At 43.8% G+C, this 20200-nt stretch overlaps 5 protein-coding genes across 6 annotated transcripts in view; 3 read left to right on the top strand and 2 right to left on the bottom strand.

The window, feature by feature from the left end:
• Positions 1-2045, top strand: part of LOC131887086 (transcriptional adapter 3-like) — a 2896-nt gene extending 851 nt beyond the window's left edge. Inside the window, exons 2-3 of the mRNA XM_059235584.1 lie at positions 755-1054; positions 1215-2045. Coding sequence (XP_059091567.1) covers positions 755-1054; positions 1215-1970 — 1056 coding nt within the window. The 3' untranslated portion in view covers positions 1971-2045. The remainder of the gene's footprint in view (positions 1-754; positions 1055-1214) is intronic.
• LOC131887088 (adenine DNA glycosylase-like) lies at positions 1932-3657 on the bottom strand. Its single transcript, XM_059235587.1, has 3 exons — positions 3098-3657; positions 2673-2928; positions 1932-2604 (listed from the first exon to the last, which is right to left on the bottom strand). The coding sequence occupies exons 1-3, from the start codon at positions 3647-3649 to the stop codon at positions 2015-2017; spliced, it is 1398 nt and encodes a 465-aa protein (XP_059091570.1). The 5' UTR covers positions 3650-3657; the 3' UTR covers positions 1932-2014.
• A 2-nt stretch (positions 3658-3659) lies between these two features.
• Positions 3660-8330, bottom strand: LOC131887081 (remodeling and spacing factor 1-like). Its single transcript, XM_059235580.1, has one exon. It carries the CDS (start codon positions 8184-8186, stop codon positions 3837-3839), a length of 4350 nt encoding a protein of 1449 aa, XP_059091563.1. The 5' UTR covers positions 8187-8330; the 3' UTR covers positions 3660-3836.
• A 1686-nt stretch (positions 8331-10016) lies between these two features.
• On the top strand, positions 10017-14583 carry LOC131887089 (target of EGR1 protein 1-like). 2 transcript variants are annotated; one of them, XM_059235588.1, is made up of 5 exons: positions 10017-10178; positions 10211-10499; positions 11379-11666; positions 12680-12942; positions 13908-14583. In XM_059235588.1, exons 2-5 carry the CDS (start codon positions 10350-10352, stop codon positions 14554-14556), a joined length of 1350 nt encoding a protein of 449 aa, XP_059091571.1. In that variant the 5' UTR covers positions 10017-10178; positions 10211-10349; the 3' UTR covers positions 14557-14583. The 2 variants fall into 2 exon arrangements, with proteins under 2 accessions (XP_059091571.1, XP_059091572.1); XM_059235589.1 differs by lacking the exons at positions 10017-10178; positions 10211-10499 and adding an exon at positions 10876-11004.
• A 3739-nt stretch (positions 14584-18322) lies between these two features.
• LOC131887092 (intracellular endo-alpha-(1->5)-L-arabinanase-like) lies at positions 18323-19992 on the top strand. The gene is made up of 4 exons (XM_059235596.1): positions 18323-18501; positions 18578-18747; positions 18879-19132; positions 19219-19992. Exons 1-4 carry the CDS (start codon positions 18456-18458, stop codon positions 19769-19771), a joined length of 1023 nt encoding a protein of 340 aa, XP_059091579.1. The 5' UTR covers positions 18323-18455; the 3' UTR covers positions 19772-19992.
• Positions 19993-20200: the final 208 nt, after the last annotated feature.

The raw sequence follows: 20200 nt of genomic DNA, 5'->3' as shown, positions 1-20200 counted from the left end.
AGGGATGGATAGATAGCCCATAGCTTGCTTACTTTCTACTTCTGGTTAACTTTGTATAATTGGGAAAAAAGTTTAGAATGTATTATATATATATTGAAATGAGTGCCAGTTTTGGCATCACGATATGAATGGCCTGTCCGTCAGGGTCGGTATATGCTGTCAAGACTGATTGAAAAGAGGGCCGTCAGCCTCGAAATGTTAAAAATGAAGACTTTGTGGCGGAGTTCAAGGACCCGCCGACTGATCGAGTCGGAGGATAGAAGTTGATTTACTTTATTAGACGAAATAACAATGTATATAGGGGAAGAGCGAGTACAGAGAAGACAAGTGGGAAGAAGCGGGAAAAGGTTTAGCTTGAGTAAATGTGGGGATGATATATGTATGTATTTTGAGACCGATGAGTGTGTTAAGTTAGTAAAAGCGAGTACATCGGGTCTCGGGATTCCCTTAAGCCGTAAGATGCGCTTTGGTGACATCTGAAAAGGTCATTGAATATATTGAAAGCCTAACACAGTTGGAGTATTCATTTAGCGTGAAAAGATGCACGGAGCTGGAAAAAGTGATGAATTTTTGTCAGTGGATCAGATGTCATTTCAACATAAGTTCTATGGGGATAATTTTTTTTTCGTCTTGAACGGGCGGGAATTTTAGGGAATTCAGCCTAAAAAATCTTTTTAGCCCAAGACCGAACTTGATTGAGAGTGTTAGAGTGTTGTGCATCTTCCAAGGCGATAGATAATTCGTATTTTTTTAGGGTGGGGGTCCGGCTTCTCCTGGGAAACGTGGTGCGACCTTAGGATCATTGGTGGGACGAGACGGTTCCAAGCGGTTCAAGGCCGCAGGAAAGCCCGTGGGCGACAAGTCTAACACGGTGCTAACATTGCCCAAAATCAAGAACGAGCAATCCGTGCCCACTTTCGACCCGTTGCAAAATGAACAGATCCGTCCGTTGAATGACACAACCAAACCGGCCCTGCCCAAGAATGAGACGCCCAATCGATTCTGGTCCTTTGTCGAGCCTTATTGCGCCCCCATTACACCGGAGGATATCAAGGTGAGTGAGTGATCATGAATTTTCCTTCGCAAAATTAGTTTCGAATCCTGCTTGCTTGTGTGTTGGTTCGTCTTGTTGGTGCCAATTTCCATCCTTGGCCGCTCCATCTACGTTCGAGTTCCTAGTGTTTGTGGGCTAACCCGTTACTTCTCTATTGTAGTTGTTGGAAGACCTCATCAAGACTCACCAAGACATGTCTGAATATCACAAGATCCCCCCCTTGGGTCAGCATTACACGCAATTGTGGGCCAAGGAAGACATGGAAAACGAGCGGGTCAAGAGTTCTTCTCTAAATGAAACCAACGGAGAGAGCCTGCTATCCAATGCCGACGACCTTCTAGTGCCGAAAAATGAACCCGGATCGGAAGAAGCGCCGTATGGAGAGCTCACTCAACGACTTGTGGCCGGCTTGATGGAGGAAAGCGTCATGACCTCCACTGATGACTCCATGGAGGCGGCTAAGAAGGCCGGATTAGAGAACCAGGACCACTTGGGCAAGGCCAATCTGATAAAATCCCTTAATGTCTCGAATGCCGACTCGTTAGAAGCTCGAGTTCGGAAAGAACTGGAGGATCAAGGTATCCTGGATCCAAATGAGAACAATTCCGTGTCAGCTTTCGAGGGCGACAACGATGAGATTCTGGAAGAACTCAAACGATGCCAAACCGAGTTAAAGGCCGTGTCTTCGCACAATTTGAACCAACTGAAGAGACTCCTCAAGTGTGCCAAAGAAGAGATGATCCGGCAAGAATTGCGGAACAAGCTCCAAAAGGCCGACGAAGAAGTGATGGAAGCGTACCAGAAGATCTCCGTGGCCCGTTCTAAGAAGAAATCTCCGAATAAAAAAGAACGCGAACAAGCTTGGAAAGCGTTGAAAGAGCGTGAAATCGTGCTCAAGGAGCTCGAATCTGTTTAGCCAGAGTTGTTGGTTCCATGTACAAAATTGTCAAGTTCGTCCCATTATACATGTTTTGACCTCTTCCCAAAGAAACTTTCTATCCTTCTCTGGCCTTTCACGGGCGAATCCCGAGTTCGTTTCGAGGACTTGTTCAGGGATTGGAATACTTTCTTCATGGCTGTCGATATTGGCGATGACAACAACTCCTCTTGGTTTAACCATTGATACCGCTGATATTTGCCCTCATCCAATTGAACCGTTGAATCTGTACCAGTTTTGATTGAACACGACCAGACACGGTAGGTTTGTTTGATATGTGAGAATTGATGTCCAACCGAGTCTAGATCTTTCACTTCCTCGACTTTGGTGTCTGGCAAATGCATCTTCAGCGACTCCGTAACATACTTCTTGGTCAATTTGTCATTAGAATCTTGGTGTGGAAAGCTTGGGAATTCGAGAAGATTGGCCAGTAATCCCGTTTTGGGCCGCTGGAACATGAGGTATTGAATCTCGTCGCCAGGTTGAATAGTCCTGGTGACGATGCAAACCAGAGAAGTTTCGCTCCGAACCTTGTTTTTTGGGCCCTTTCTTGGGTAATTTTGCACACCAACTTCACCAATCAATGCCCCTTTGGGCAAGCAAAGTGAACAATCTAGAACAGGGGCAATCTAGAGACGTCAAGTTTACATATTATGATTAGTTAGCCACTTGATTTCCTACCGGACTTGACGGAAATATCCTCGATGTCCTTGATCTCTTTCTTGACGCGATTGGCCAGTTTACTGGTGTTTTCGTCCTTGGACCGTTGAACATCCGCAAATGCCAAGCAAAGATCAGCAACTGGGCATTGGTTGCAATTCGGATTCTTGGGAGTGCACACGGTCGCCCCCAATTCCATCACGGCCTGATTGAAGTCACCTGGACGAGATTCATCCACCAGATTGTTGGCATTCGTCCAGTGTGATTCGATTGTGCTCTGTAAAAAAAAAAAAAATGTGGTAACTCATATTCGTTCTATTTCAGGCTCTAAGGCCATTTTCTTGGAAACGCATTGTTATGAATTTGATTATCCGTCACAAATTCAAAATCCAACATACTGCCATACCGTATAACTGTAGAGCCATTTCTCTTTTCCATCATCCTACCTGAGCTGTGGATTCGGCGCCAATCTTACGCATCCGCGACAGCACTCTCACCACGTTGCCATCCACTAACCCAATGGGCTCTCCGAAGGCAATGCTACCAATAGCTGCAGCCGTATACCGTCCCACCCCAGGTAATTGCTTCATGAGCTCTTGGGAGGTGCTCGGGATCTGACCCCCAAGATTCTCGACCACTTTCAAGGCTCCTTCTCGGAGACGGCGACCACGAGAGTAATAACCTAAGCCTGACCACATTTCGTTGACCTCGTCCAAAGACGCCTGACTCAAAGCCGATAGATCAGGCCATTTGGCCATCCATCTCTTGTAGTAATCGATCACCGTGGCCACTTGGGTTTGCTGGAGCATGATTTCTGACACCCATACGGCATATCCTCGAATATTGAGGTCTCTCTCGCTCTTGGCGATGGTTCTCCAAGGGAGTGTCCGTTGATTGTCATCATACCACGCTAATAGAGCTTGTCGACATTGAGTTACCTCGCTTGGTGTGAAGAAATGCGAGTCACAACGAGCATCGGACGACTTTTTCGTGGCCATATCGACCCTGCTGGAATACAAAGGACTGATCGGTGGACTTGAGTGATATTAATGATGTTTTATTGATTTAGGTAATACTATTAAAAAAAAGGGATTTCAAATAAGAACTGGGTTCAACAAGCACAAATGATGTGGGGGGGGCATTGATTGGTATATATGTGTTTGGTTGTATATACGTAAAGTTATTTTAGTCCGAGTCCTCCTCCTCGTCATCATCGAGCTCAGGCTCTGATTGGTAGTCTTCCATTTCCGTGTCCGTATCATCCACTCTTTTCTTGCCACCTTTCTTTTTTTTCGACGCTGATGAGGAAGGGGCTTTGGATCTGCGAAGTGGCACGTCACTATCGTCATCGGATTCCTCCCACTCGAATTGAATTTTCTTGCCTCGAGTCTTGCGTTGTGCCGAGGTGTCACTCAGGATCCTTTGTTTCTTCTTGCTGATGCTAGCTTCGAAGTCTTCGTCATCTTCTTCGGAACTGAGAGAATCATACTTTAGTCGAGATTTCTTCTTGCTGGAGCTCTTCTTTTTCTTCTTACTCCCGTACTCCTCTTCGTCATCTTCCAAAGAGATCTCAGAGTCCCAAGAGTCGTCGTTCTTCCTGCGTTTCTTTTTCTTCTTGGACGGATCATCCTCGGAATCGGATCCGTCAAACACAAAGTCCTCGTCGTACATGACCTTGCGATTGCGATTGGACTTGCGGGTAGCTGCTCGGGAAGACTTCTTTCGGGATGACGTTCCCAACCCTCCGTCGTCACTGGACACTGCGTCGTCCAGGAATTCTTCCTCGTCTTCCTCATCTTCCTCTAAGGAGATCTCGCTGGCCACAAAATCTGACCCACTGTCCCCATCCCCGTCGTCGGACGAGGAGAGTGCACCGAATTTCTTGCTTTTCTTCGCCTTCTTCTTGCCTTTGCCGGAAGGAATATCTTTTTGGATTTCCATCTTGATGGGTTGGGGAACATCAGACGGTACAATTTCATCTTTGTCGTCGTCGTCGTCGTCATCTTTTTCCTTCGCAGAGGCTCCTTCTTCCTCGTCATCATCCGCTCCAAGAATATTTGCCATGTCCTTTCCACGTCCAAGACCAGATTGACCCGTGGAAGATTTCGCTTGTTCAACATTTTCCTCTTCCTCCTCGTCTTCTCCACCTTCGCCATCTTCCTCATCGTCATCGGGTGCAGCAGCCTCGATAGCTTTGCCTTGCCCAGCAACCGGAAGGTAAACGACCTCGTCGGCAATGGCCGAACGAATCATATCGTCATAGGCCTTGAGGGAGTAAGACACGTTCCTCGTGGCTCTTCGTCGTCCATCTTTCACAGGCTCTTCTTCTTCGGAAGACGTACTATTACCATCCGAGGAGCTGCCCGAACTCGAACCCGAGAACGAATCGTCACTTCGATGGCGTTTTCGAGGGACGTGGCGACGCGGGTTCTCTGACTTGGTTTTGTTGGCCGGTTTCTTTGCCCCACTGCTGGTTGCCTTGGGGGGCAGGATATTTGAGAGTGACATGGAGACGAAGGCCAACCGCTCTTTGCGTTTGGTTTCCGCGTCTTTTTTCTTGAGGAGGACTTCGAAACTGACGAGATTCTCCTCCAATTTGGTGAGGAGCACAGCGTGCTGGCAATTGGGGCAGAACCAGGAGCCTTCTGGGATCACCATGAGACTGGGTCGAAGGCAAGAGGCGTGCCAACCATCGTCGCATTTGTCGCACAATAGGATCCATTCGGGATGGTCGCGTTTGTTGCATTTCTTGCAAGCCCAGTTGTCATCCGAATCGTCCTCTTCGGATTCGGACTCAGCCGCCACGACAGTCTCCACGGATTCGGTTTTGCGTGTCTTCTTCTTCTTCCGTTTCTTGCCTTTGGTGGCGGTTCTGGCGTGTTGAATGGGTTGAGCTTCGCCATCAGGTACATCGGATTCACACGAGAATTCGTGATCGGAGTGGAACAGGACCTCATCGTGGTCATCCTCTTCATGTTCGCCTTCGAGATCTTCATCCTCCTCTCCTTCAAGCCCTTCATCGTCGCTACTGCCCGAGGAGAACTTGGCGAACTCTCTGAGATTCTCTTCGCCTCGTTTCTTCTTCTTTTTCTTCCTTCTTTTCCGCTTCGTCGCCGTCTTATTACCTTCGCCTTCATCTTCGTAATCCTCATCCGACGTCTCGGCTTTTCCCCGTTTTCGAGTCTTGGCCATCTCCCGTTCAAACTCGCGTCCCATGGCCCTGTACTTGTCCAAACGGTTCTGTTCCCGCTCGGCTTTCCTTCGCATCTTCTCTCGGAAGTCGTCCAAAGCATTTTCCTCCTCCTTTTGACGTCGCTCAGCTTCGCGTATCCTCAAGGTGGCGATGCGGCTACTCGTTCGTCGAGATGACCTCAAAATGGGCTCGTCTTCATCCTCGGGATCCTGGCCTTTCTTGGAGGGGTGCTTCTTCTTCTTGGGCATTTTCTTGTCCTCTTTTGTATCACATGCACTCTCGTCTTTGCCGTTCGATTTTAACTCTTCGTCCTCCTTGCCTCTCTTTGGTTTGGGCTGGTCTTCTTCCATGTCCTCTGGATCGGATTTGATTTGATCTTCCTTGCTCATCGTCTCTTCTTTCGTCGATTCAGGATGGCCTCGTTTCACGGATTTGAGCTCACTCTCCCCGAGTTTTTTCTCCTCATGATCTACGCCGTTGCTGTTGCTATCGTTGTCGTTGTCAGGATTTCGGGCTAGATTGTCAACTCCACTGCCCAAACCGCTGAACACCATCACAGGTTCTTCAATCACCTCGTCCTCTTCGCTATGTGTGTCATCGGCTGGTCTCGGTTCTGGAGCATCCTTATTATCCACCCCATTACCTTGACCCACCACTAGCATGGTAGGCTCGGATATCGTTTCGGAAGGGGCCAATTTCGGCCGTTTCTCGGCGTTGGGTGAGCCATTTTCCACCTCTAAAGGCCGTTTCATGTGTCGATCGTCCTTGGATATGAGGCTTTCAATGCTATAATGAGATTTCTTAGGCGGACTCGGGGCGGGAGCGGAGACGGGAGCAGGAGTAGGCGCAGGAACGGTAGATGGAACAGGAGTGGGAGCAGGAGCATCACTTGGGGGTGGAACTGGTGCAATACTTGGGGCAAGGGCAACACTTAAAGGCGGGATGGCATCAGAACTTGGAGCAGGATCGACACTAGGAGGCGAAATCGAGACGGAACTGGGCGTTACCAAGGTTTTCGGCGTCTGAACGGACTTGGCACTGTCCGATTCGCCTTTGGATTCTTCCGGATCGGATTCCTTGGCGGGGCCTTCATCAATTTGAAGGGGACGGGAATCATCGTCATCGTCAGAGTTGCCGTAGCTGGTTTGGCAGCTCTCGGGCACAGGACCCGTGTCGCGAATGATATTGGCCAATTCTTGAGGATCATCGTCATCGTCTTCTAGCGCGGGTTCTTCACTCTTGATTGTGGTTAGCTCGCGCTTGAGATAAGTGGCTCCGGTCTTCAATTGACCGATCAATTCGAGGAACTCATCCTTGGATCGGGCGGCTAATTCCCACGTCTCCTCGTCGGGATCCTCTTTGTACACTCGCAGATTGGCCTCGTCGTCCATGTTGTACCAGTAGGCGTTGCCCAATTTGTCCCAGCCCAGGGGATGACATCGGAGATTTTGGGCGTCTTGTTTATTCACCTCACTTTTGAACTTGACATTGAAGTCGAATTGGGATTCGAGCAAGCTCTTGAGAATGCGTAATTTCATGGTGGAAGGCACAAGTCGATAGCCGAACTTTTCCAGGTCCCACCCATCATCGGTGGACACTAAATACACAAACTTGACTAAAGAGCGCTCCCATTTGGCGGGCGTGACCGACTTATTGATCTTGCGCAAGAGTTTGATATGGAGCTGCATCCATTTGGGCAACACCTCTTCTCGTGATTCCAAATGCGTCTCCAACTCTTCCAAGTTGAAGCCCTCCAAACCGCACTGAGCGCCGAATTTGGTCAAGAACGAAATGACCACGGCCAGATTGGGATCATCCTCAATGGACTCGCCCTTCATATCCGGCTCGAGGTCAGTCTTGACGGCCGTATTGGCCGCCAAATTGCTTTCACGGGGGGCTTCTTCCCCTTCTTCCCCTTCTTCATCCTCATCCTCTTCCTCTTCCTTTTCTTCTTCTTCTTCGGATGTGGGCTTAGTACCGGGTTCTCCCTGGGCTTCCTTCTGGTCTCGGTCAGCCTGCAACTCTTGCTCCGGCTGGGCCGCCTCCTCCTGGACCACATCTGGTTTTCCAACGTCTTGACTCTCATCCTGACCCGCCAGCTCATCCGGTTTCATGGCCATATCCGCCGGAGCCACTGACACCGGCTTCCCATCCACGATGACCGTGGCCACTTTGTCATTTGGGTCGGTCACTGAGGGTATAGCTTTTCCATCCAGTCCGGATCCGGATGCGAGACAGGCGGGTGGCCTATCAGCCGTGGATTTCAAAGCCGAGCTGAGCGAATCATCCGGGGCCGGGATGGAGGCCGGGGTGGGTGGGACGGGTGAGGCGGGGGCACTCATGATGCAGTGGCACGGGTGCGGTAGGTGGGCCACATCAGGCGGATAGCGTGATTGGCGGGTGGTCCTACGGGATACGGCGGTGGTGGCGGTAGATGCCGTGGGGAGGATGCGGATTTTCAGGCGGTTAACTGGCTAGATCGACTCGCTGGGCACCAGTGTGGCCAAACGGATTGACCCAAAAAATGCTCAATCAAAACCGAAAAGCGTCAGATAGATATCAAACTGCCCATCTCATACCAGATGATCCGCCCAGTAGTTTAAAATGAGTAAATAAGTCGGTTCTGATTGGTTTTGACATCCTTCATCGGACACTAATAACGCCAGTGCTAGGGATTAGTCTAATTCATTGGTGAGTAGAATAGCGTCAAGCGCCACTTTCTCCCAAAACGCAAGATATGGAGGCACTGGTTCTGATTGACGGCAGGCACGTTTGGCCGCTGTTTTGGGCTGACTGGCAGTGTTGCTGATTGGCATGGCTTGGGCGGACTCAGCGCTCTCCTACTCTCGGTGTGCCTGTATGCGTTCCCTCTCTCTGGTTTTGGCTTGACGCTTGCTTTCTATGCTTGTTCATGGAGTGCGCGTTCCATGGCTGGCTTGTTCTTGAGGCCCGAGCTTTTGGGGTGTACGCAGCGCCAGTGACCGGTAGCGGTGATTTGAGGTGCTATCTGGGCCAATGACCAAGAAACAATAACATATTAGCCGTTGGAAAATCAGAATATTTAAGGAATGTTTTTTTGAAGGATTTTGAGTCCATTATTTGGTTTTACTGTCACCGGCAAAATGAGTTTCATGGGCCGTTTGGGCAGCCTAAGGCGGCTGGGACATGTATTTTGCATTTTTAGCTCTACCATGGCCTGAAATATGAATGTGATAATATTGAGTTGAAACATTGGCACCCTAGGAAAACTTTACCTTTAAAATATATAAAGATTACTTCCCCACCAATAACATATCTGTATTTCAAGTAAGAGTTGTTAAATCAACAGACATGATAGTGCTAGCTCGTATAATCTTGAGAGGATCTCAATGCATTTTGAAGTAGACAAACATTGAAGCCAACTCGCACTTGAACCCATTCTGAAGTCTAATTGAGTTTTCAATTGCTATAACAGTCAAAAATATGTCATTTTGGGTGCAGCTCTGTGACTAATATCTTTGTTTAATATCAGAATAGATTTTCCTTCAACAAGCCCCGGCAAGCAAGCTAAATTAAATAACAAGATCACTCCATTCCCCAATCCCCCATGCAACTTGGTTGTAATGTTTGTCTTGATTCCCCCCCGCAAAATGCTCGAAATCAGGGTTGTCGCGCTATTTTTTTCTTGAAGTTCCTTCCGATTCCCTTAGTTAGCGTTGCCTATTGTGATATGATGGTTCACTCATTATTATGCCTTCTCGGAGCTCCATTCATAGATATGGCTCCTGTACTGCTTAGCGCCCTCTAGCGCTAAATAAAGACATCGCCCTGGCGAGAAAAAAGTAAGCCATGTCAAAAAATGAATCTCACTTGAAAAGATCAATATGATAATCTTAGACGTATGACAAGAATTGAATTGCCCCATTTGTCATACTTTGTACTCATACACTTCTACTAGCTGCAATAACAACCAAATGATGGAGATTGTTTTCTGTATTTCTCATGGCTTTTTATTATGATAACACATGGCTTTGAAGCCAGGATATTGTATGGTCGTTACATGTCTTCCATTTTTGGGTCAGCTGCCACTCTCTCGACATGTAGCTGCTTTAAGTATAAACGTTGCCAACCGAAATTACAACAAACCCTGATGGCCATGAACGTATGAAGAGCGTGACCCCTCTCTGATTTTTGTCTGTCGTGAGTTCGAATCTCGATGAGCGGAATCTTTTTTTTTCATTGCAGAATTAAGCTCTAATCTGCCGCTGTTTTCGAGGCCCTTGCAACCGAGCTGCCGCAGGCTTGCGCCGCGGCCTAGGCGCCCCCAGGCCCTTGCAACCGAAAGGTTAGGTTAGGTCAGTCAGGTCAAGGCTTTAGGTTAGGTTAGGTTAGGTTTTATTCTCTTCTCGAAGGACCAAAATATCAGCTGACCCAAAAACGGAAGATGTGTAACGGCCATAAGGATATTGTCCCTAGTTTTGAAGTGAGTGGAATGAATAGTTACGAGCGACTAGCGAAACAAGTCCATGAAGCTCTCCACCCCTCACATCATGGAGCCGTGCAGTGCCCAGTTCGACAAAGTACCCGTGATTGAGGTGACCACCGAGAATTTGACCCTTGTTTGGCCCAAACTCATGGAATGCATTCAAAAATCGCATTTTGTGGCCCTTGACTGTGTAAGTGGGACGCAATTCTGAATGCTAATGTTCAAACAAGTGGACTACTGACTAGAGGGTCTCTTAATAAGGGCCCTTATTCGCAACGTCATGCGGCCCAAAGAAAACGGGAAGAGGCACGGTAGATCGCTAAATGAACTACTCTTGCCTTACCTTGAACGCAATTTCTTTTCCGGACATTATGTAACCCGGGGCACTAATCATAAACAAGATTTTTATAGAAATAGCCAAAAACAACAGAAACGCATCATAAATCAAAAAGAAAGGAATTGGCCCAATCGGCCGATTTTTGGTAGAGGCTGAATGATGAAGCGCCCTCTGAAGTGCAGAACGTAAAACATATTTCGTGCAGCGTAAGGGGGCTATAGGACTAGTTATTAAATGAGTAGAGACCAGGTCTACAGACACAAGCAGTGTGGTCCTAAATAAGCGTCACCTAAATTGTAACCACATATTTTGACTACATACAACAACCAATGGCTATGGTCGAAATGTAATGTATTAGGTATGATCAGGAATACTCAAAGCCGTCGCGATGATTTTAGTCAACGAATAGAAGAATGCTGTCATTGATTGATTTGGCAAGCATTGGGATAGACGCCCAAGAAGTGAATTTCCCTTCGTGGCTTGTGATATAATTTGGCGGACGAGGGGCATTGCATCATAGTTGCCGGACGGCTATAAACCAATTTTTATCAAATTCAATCAAAATGAGCCGAAAACAATTGTCCTCTCTTGGTATTTATCTCGGAATTTGTTTTCTTAGTGAGCTCAGAATCATTTTGTTATTGGAATGGATCATTGAATTGAATCGCGTTCAGTTACATTCCCTGAAATACTAATCTCATATTTATACTAACTCATTGCCTGGTTTGACAGGAGTTAAGTGGCTTAGGGGATCGGAAGAAACTGAATCAGCCTTCGGTGGAGGATCGCTTTGTGAACATGAATGCGGTAGCCCAAACTCGATCCATTGTGGCTTTGGGCTTGAGTACCTTCCATCATCGGGATGACTATCGATATCAAGTGGACACATTTAATTTGATGGCGCTTTGCTCCGAGGATTACATCGTCGAACCCGGAGCTTTAAAGTTTCTGGTTGAGCACGGATTCGATTTCCAGAAGCAGTATTCATCCGGCTTGCCCTATTGTCGAGGCAAACTTGAGGTAACAGAAAACGCCCATTTTGGGGCGATTTAAAACCTAAAACGTACATGCATCAGTGTAATGATGATCATAAAACCTGATAAATCATTGGAAAGAAGATGGAAATTAAAAAGTTGAGTTACTTGACTCTTCAATGACTTTAGATGGCTCCGTTGAACGTAGAATTGGTCAGATCTTTTCAAGGCGTGTCTAATGCTCTATTACGTAAAAGATCCTTGGGTATCAAGAGATTAAAAACCAAAGGGTTCTTGCTTGGAAAGAGATGAAAGAGGACTTTATTGTTCATTATATTCTCTATATCTTTTTGAAGCAAGAGTGTCCATTCAAAATGAAAGTCTAAGTGATATCCAGACAAACAGCTTACCCTTTTTAAATGGAATAAAATTGGGCCAATAATTTCGCCACCTGAGTATATTACACTTCAACAGCTTAATCCAGCCTTGGCATTGACTTGTTAAAATGATCAAAAAATGGCTGGGTCGATAATTTTGCAATAGATTGAAAAATCCTGCATGAAGCCTCGTGCGTGAGCTTAAGTTCCAATGATTAATTTTATCTAGGAGCACATTCGTTGATCCGTCTGCATAAATTGAGACGAAAATTTGTTCCGGAAAGACCTCTCTTTTGTTGAGTGATTGGTGGGTTTGACTGTATTGTAGTGCCTGAACGCTACTTTTTGACGCTTGAACTGAAGTGGGAGCATTTTCGGCAAGTTACGCTCAACTTTTGGAAACAGATTGACGAATGTACGACTCAAACAAATCAATCTCATACCTGCTGTCGACGAGGTTCCGTGACGTAGTTTTCAACTATATTGCAAAATTCTCAAACAAGCCAGAGTTTGAAAAGGTCAATGAACATACGTAGCATTGGGGTTTTGATTTTTTTCATTTTTGTAATATGAAACTACAATACCAAGCCTTATTTATAGAGCATTCACATTTAAGAACAAAAGTTGGCCTAAGGATTTGTCCTCTTAATTGAGGATTAACTCGTTTCTAATTTCATTTTAGGATAACCCCGAGCCACCACAACCATCGTTGCGCCGCTTATTCCAGTTTCTAGTCAAATGCCAGAAGCCATTGGTTGTGCACAATGGTCTGATTGACCTGGTGTTTCTCTACCAAAGCCTCTATGCTCAATTACCGTCCAAGTTGGAGACGTTTGTGGCAGATCTCACTGCCATGTTCCCACAAGGTCTTTATGATACGAAATATATAGCCGACTACATCACCCGCCACAAATCATCGTACTTGGAATATGTCTTTCGAAAAGAGTAAGTGCATTGAAATATCAACGAGCGATTTCTGTAGATATAAGAATTTTGAGTGACTGGCCAAAAACCATGGTTTTTCATTTTTTTGCTGTTTTGGGGCGACCTAATCGACTAATTCATAACTGTTTTGATAATGTGTTTTGATAAGAAAATAATTTTTTTTTTCGTCATTTGACAAACTTAATGTCTGATCACAACATTCCTAATTGAAGTATTCGGTCGCCCCCTTTGCAAAGGTCATTGTTGCAAATTACAAATGCAGAGAAGTAAAGTAAGCCGGGTGAAATGGTGAAATGGGATAAGTGAATGACTATTTACTCAACAGAAGTCATTTACAAGTCAAGTTCTGAGGCAATCAGGTTTCGAGAAAGTCAATTTTCCAAAACACCTTGACCAAGTATGTTTTTAACGTCATTAGGTTAATTGTGACCGACCCAAGTCGATTTTTTTCAAATCTAAATCTGTTTTTTTTCTGTACTTTTGTCACTGATAGTAAATTGTAAGGAAATGTCCAACAACACTTGTAAAAGGCAAATTTTGCTTTTGATAAATCTATGTTCTCGTAACTAGCGGGTAAAAAGTAACTTTCTAGCCGCCGGAGAAGACAGAAAGAAAAAAGCTTTTGGCTTAAGAGTTTGGTTCCATTTAGGTGGGGAAAATATAAATTATAGCCGTGAAAACCGGAGTCACAATTTGTTGGGCACGCTTTTTCAAAGCTTGAAATCCTCGATTCATCACCACCATCAAAGCCACCACAATTCCTTCTATTTTTGCACGTGATGGTAGGTAAAATTTACTAGGGATTTTGATTCGTCAAAAGTTTTACGAGTTCAGTATCTTTTGGAGTGACTTATCCAAGACCTTTCTTGTCATCTTCCCATCACCTTTTCACCCCCTTTTGTGCCCATTTCCATTGCCTTTTTGTCCGAGGTTGGGCCTCTGTATCTAATAAGTATTCTTTGCAGGCAAATCACGAACCAAATCAAAGCCTCCCAGAACCGACCTCATGTTCAGTTGCAACTCGGTGACGATGAGACGATCTCCAAATACTTCCAATGGATTCAATACCGTTGGTGTGGCATTGAAACCGCCGGGGACAACCAGAATTTGAGTGAAAATGGTGTTTGCGAGAATTTCGCCAATCACGGACATTGCGTCAATGGTCAAAAATGCACCGTTTCTCACAACATCGATGACATACTCTCGCACAAAGAGAGTAAAAAGTGGAAAAGAGACTGGAAAACCGCCAATCCGGAGGAAGCCCGTTCAAACGGTTCGAGTGATGAGAGCCAATCGTCGACTTCTAGAGCGAGTGATCGACATCGAGCTGGTTTTGATGCCTTTATGACGGGGTTTGCCTTCGCGACGTATCTGGTTCATTTCACGAAAATGCCCAAAACGCCCCTTAGTTTCGCATCTGAACACATTTGCACCGAATCCTCGGTCAATAAGTTGTATCTGGTGTGCAAAGATTTTCCTCTTAATGTAATGAAGAGCTTATTCGCTCGGTATTCCATAGGACATCACGAGGCTCTTAAGGCCATCAAAGCTGCGTCTGTTCAAAGCATATCAGGAATTCTTGCAAACTTGCCAGAATCTTCGGAAAAACAATAAACCCAAGTATTAGAATATCATCATCAATACTGAAGCTCTGAACTATATTATTTTTATATCCCTGAGATGACTTAAGGTGAGGATAAACTATGCCAATCAAATATTACAGCAAGCCATCTGAAGGGGACAGTTTTCTCCAAGGAGCGCTATCAAGCTGAACGTGGCTTCGCTTGAATTATTTTTGAAATATTTATTGACCTAGCATTTTTTTCCATTTTCATGTTCACTAGCATATTGAGCTAATATGCATTAGAAAAGAACAAACTGAAATAAGGAGCAGTGCAATAGCTATTTCTTTCATATAGCGAAGGCTTTCTATGTGTGAGGCTTGAAGAAAGTCCTTATGGTCAAGACAGTTTAAAGAGAAGAGCGAGTTCCTGTCACCCTCTTCACACAAGAGAGGATGATGAAATAATGAACGCGTTTTAGATGTTGACCATATGGACTTTTCGAAATCCGAACTTGAATAAACTACATGCTAAGAGATGCATGTGAAGAGAGACCCTGCTATAGAGAAGTGTAAAGCTTTGGGATTTCATACTAGGGCGCCCTCTGGTTCTATCATGAAGGAAGTGTCACCACAATTCTTACTGATAACAAAATTTTGGGACCAAATATTTTTTCGCATTTTCGGAATACTTTTGGCACTTGCATCTTTAGCAAATGAATGTTGGACTTAAATGGCTGAAAATAATTGTCAAACGGCGTACTAAGATGGCGAACAATTTTGTCAATGAAGATTTGGAGGCACTGGATGTACTAAAATCATGGTAATTTTTGCCGCGATTGTGGCGCAGCCTGACTAGCTCACACAGCTGAAATTCGATCCGGTACTTTACAGGTCTCTATTGAATACGCAGCTTTCTTTGATGAGCACATGTTTTCAAGGTATGATTTTCACTCAAAACCACTCGCAGCTAAATCTGACGTGTGGATGTGCATCAGGTTGGTTGATCAGCAGGACTGTCCAAAACATGTAAATGCAATTTTTTTCCACTGTTCCTAAACATTTTGCATTATTTTGTTTATCTTTCACTTTTTTGCACTTTCGCCATTTTGTTTATTTATTATTTATTGTGAAACCACTCAAGGCACCAAGAGATGATGAGAGAAGAGTAATGGTTTCAAAAATGAAATGTTGAAGCCAAAGGTTAAAAACTAAATAAGATTAAAGGTAGAGAAGTAGGAAATGATAGGAGTCATTCACCAAAAGATTTGATTGTAGTCCAACAGTCCCGTTGTTTCCCTGGATTTTACCCTTTTTCCTTCAAAAGATTTAAAAGAATGTCCCTTATAGTCTATTTCACTTCGTGCAATTTAGTCCTTATTGCTTGAAATGTCTTTTTTCAAAAATGGCGCGATTAACCTGCTTTTTGGACAACACTACCATTCAAGAATACGACTCTACAGTTTTCAACAAACAATTTACTGCAAATACTTCGTTTTCCAATACATAGCCAAGGCATCAAGAAAAAGAAGAATAAAACTTTTCCGCCGTGGCATGCTTACTTGTTAGCTCAACACAATTGATCCACTACTTCAAAACAAATGTTTTGCTTTCTTTTATTGTGCAAAATCTAAAACTTCACCATAACGCAAGCTGCTTTTGTTCAACGCACATATAAAGAGTGTATCAATTTATCTAGCAGGTTTTAATCCTTTTTGCTTAAACTGCGGGGCACACTTTAGGTAAGAAATAAGACCTGCATTAATGTATTCATTCGAGTATAGCGATAAAAGAGAAAACTTGTACACGCTTTTTTACAAGCCTTTGAATTTGAGATCACCGTGATATTTACCATTTTATCATCTTGCATTTTTTTGGGGGTGCACTTCCTTACTGTTACTGGGAATGGGATCCCCCAGCAGTTCAAGATGAAAAAGGGTTGTTTTTTAAGAAACTTTAACTTAACCACGACACCTGTGCAGAGGGCCTTTGTCTCGTTCCCACTGTCTCTTAGACCACTCGGTTATGCCAGCTCCTTGATGATTAATTAAATAAGTATATATATTTGAAATATCTGCTTTTTGCTTTTTTGCACAATACTTTGCATTTGCCAGATGGACAGGGGAAACGGTTAATTGACAAACCTGATCAATTATCAGCCTTTTGAAGAAAAGGAGAGAGAAAATGCTAATAAGAAATTAACATATAGATAATATTCGAGACATATTTGGTGGAAGGTATTAATCAACAATGAACGTTCAAACGATAACGTAATAATAATGCTTGATATCCATTAACTGAATGCCCACCTTTGCCAAAAGTTTCAGAAACCTTTAATGTCAAATAAGAATCAATTTCATGAACATAATGATAATAGAAACTTTCAGGTCAGGAAATTCTCGCAGAAATTAGTCGAAGTATTCAAGTTCATGTCAAATCAATCAGCACCTAGTGCAGATCAAATCATCACATTTGTCCATCGGTGTATATTTAAATAAACAACACGTTCCTTTGTTGAATTTTGGGAGAATGTATTATGATTTTCGTCAAAAGAAGTAACCAGTTTGTGAATTTCAGCCATAATAAGTGATAAAGACAGATGAAGAAGCTATTAAAAGTTTTGTCATTACTGGGCAAAAGTTGGCTGAATATTTTTTTCAATGGATGTTTTGCTCTTTGAATTCACAAAAGATACTAGTATGCTTATTTATCCTCCTTTGATAGTTCATACGGTATCTTGTTGACACTCTTTTCCTTTTTGAGACTTTCTTAACAATTTTCAAACCTAAAAATACGTTTTACCACTGCATTTGAAACGTCAAACAGCCCAAACGAAGTTAGGAAGACGCACTGTAAATTGCTAAATAAACTACTCGAAACATGCCATGAAAGCGATTTCTTTTCCGGACATTATGAGACCTGGGTCATTAAATTATAAATCAGATTTTGATGGAATCAGCCAAAAACAATTCAAACGTTTTATAATAAAAAAAAAGAATAATTGGTCCAATCGGCCGTATATTTGGCAGAGGCTAACTCACAAAGCGCCCTCTGAAGTGTAGAACGTAAAACATATTTCGTGTAGCGTTAGTACATTATTTCGCACTATTTGCATGCTTGCTCACTCCTTGGAATGCTCAGGAAGCACGTCGGTTGGGACTGCAAGTGGTCTTTATCCTCGATGTGACATGAATCGCAGCCATCTTTGACAACAATGTTTTGTAAGTCTGTTTGCATTTACTAAGAAATTAAAGGAGCCACCTGGAACTCGATAAAACTAAATTTGTGATGTATGTTTCCATTTTAGTGTCCTGCATCTTTTTCAGGCAGGAAAAAGATAAAGATATTGCAATGATTTCACCAGAATTTATTTATCCCACATGTCCTCTTAAAATCCTGAGATTTTTCTCCAAAATCTTTGGTTTGATTTAATTCGAGTTGAAAATCGTTGAAAAAAGAAGTTATTTTCACAGTTGTGCTTTAACCTAGATACATTATCTTTCCAACCTCTTTTCATGCATTAGTGCAAACATCAACAATTTACTTTAGATATGTGCCCAATCTCGATATCAACTTGCGACCTTTCGAACAGTTATGCCAGCTGAAGATTTCCTAGCCAGTTCCTAGCTATTCATATGGGAAATCTAAGAGCGAAAAGGTGAGGATGGAAATAAAACATGAACGAAACCAAGCTTTACTCGTTGTATTAGAAAATCATCATGCTTCCATATTGTTCATTATCTGCTTAATGTCACTCAAGATCCAATTTTTGACAGCATCCCTTCTCTGATTTGACTCAAAATGTCCCTTTAGAACTAGTGATTGCAACTTAAGACAAACAAAGCGTGAATAATTTACGTTTTCCTGCAACACATACGCTACAAGTGTACATTCGGGTAAAGATTTACGCCATCAAGCGTTAGTGGTGATTGGCCAAAGTCTGCAAAAAGCAATGAAGTGTCTTCAGCTTACTACCACCGCCATACTTTTGAATTTGGGTATGGATCAGAAATTGAAACCAAACTCTGATATTTAGCTTCATTTGATTCACTTTGAGTAAACCTTTGTGTACAGGGTTAGGATTGGCCTCCTACATCAATCCCATTGTGGACTCTAATCATCCAGATCCAGGTGTTTTAAGGCTACCAACAGGTGAATATGTGGCTGTGACCACATCCAACTTGAATCAAGAGGGAAACCTTTTCCCCATTCTCTTTTCTAAGGACATGATTACTTGGGAAGAGGTGAGATGAATGTTTCCTCCAAAGTCCACCAGAGCTGAGAAGAAACCAAAGCATCAGTTCGGAACAATATTTCCGTCAAAGAAACAGGCTTTGCCATCACTTGTCAAAAAAAATATTTATCGAATTTTTAGAGAGGGCATGTGTTCAAACAAAATGAGTGGCCAACATGGGCATTCCAAGATTTCTGGGCCCCCGAGATTCATTTGGTGGATGGCAGGTATCAAGTGTATTTTTCAGCTCGACAGAGTGAGAACAACCAACTTGCCATTGGTGTGGCCATTTCTCAAGACTCGGTCAATCCATTTGGTCCGTATCTGGATCTAGGACGTCCTATCATACAAGGTGAACCAGGCGTGATCGACATTCATTACACTAGGGATCCAACGTAAGTTCAAATAGCTTGGCAAACACGAGTGACGTGTATGTACTGTCCCATGTCTGGATCATAAAAGAGGTCCGTCATACCCTTAGAAACAACGAGAAACCCTATTTGGTCTGGAAGACGGACGACAATGCCCTTAATCAGCCCTCCAAGATTTATATTCAAGAGGTTGAAAGCAATGGGATCGACTTCGTTCCCGGAAGCGTAGCAACTATCATCATGGAAGCCACTGAACCTGAAGATGTCAACGTGGTCGAAGGACCGTCCATTTTCTACCAAGAGCCTTACTTCTATTTGCTCTTCTCTGGTGATGTCTATCTCAGTCCATACTACCATACAGTGGTAGCTAGGTCCTTCAAGATTCAAGGACCCTATGAAAGAGCCCCCTCGGATCGCACCTTCCTTCACACTGACTTAGAAAAGTTTGAAAATGGCGAGGATTGCACCTTTGTCGGTCCTGGACACGGATCCCCTGTGATTTCCCCCACGAATCGTTGGGTATATGTGTATCACACATGGCGATATGGCCTCGTTGATACCTACCCGCCTGGTCGAGTAATGAACCTGGATCCTATGAATTTCGACGAGAACATGTGGCCAATCGTTGGTGTTCCAAGTGATACCGAACAACTCGACCCTTAGAATGCTTCATTGAAGTTTTCATCGGTCAGAACGAGTTGGGAAAATGTAGATTTTGTCATTTGTGTTTCTGATCAATGAAAGGACTCTTGTCCATTTCAATCGTGGTTATTAGGATTTGATATGCCTATATGTACGTATATATTTGGTTGCTGGATTTGGCATGTCTTCATAAGGGATGGAAACCTTGGTGAATTAAGAAATTAAATGCCCCATTGACGGAATCGTGATCAAACTTTCAAAAACATTTAATCTACCAAATACATTCAATTAGCGGAATAGAAGAAAGTCCATTTTATGGGGCAAGCTAACAAGCAACTGATATTTCTTTTGAAAAGAGGAAGCCAGCAATCATTTTGCACAGGAGCTCAAAAAGGCAGATTGAGGATCTTGGTACTTCTGACTGTCAAGTCCTTTAGGTTAGGGCTTAAT

The sequence above is a fragment of the Tigriopus californicus genome, chromosome 9 (genome assembly GCF_007210705.1).
Source record: "Tigriopus californicus strain San Diego chromosome 9, Tcal_SD_v2.1, whole genome shotgun sequence".
Lineage (NCBI taxonomy): Eukaryota > Metazoa > Arthropoda > Copepoda > Harpacticoida > Harpacticidae > Tigriopus > Tigriopus californicus.
This window is presented reverse-complemented; position numbering and strand designations above follow the sequence as displayed.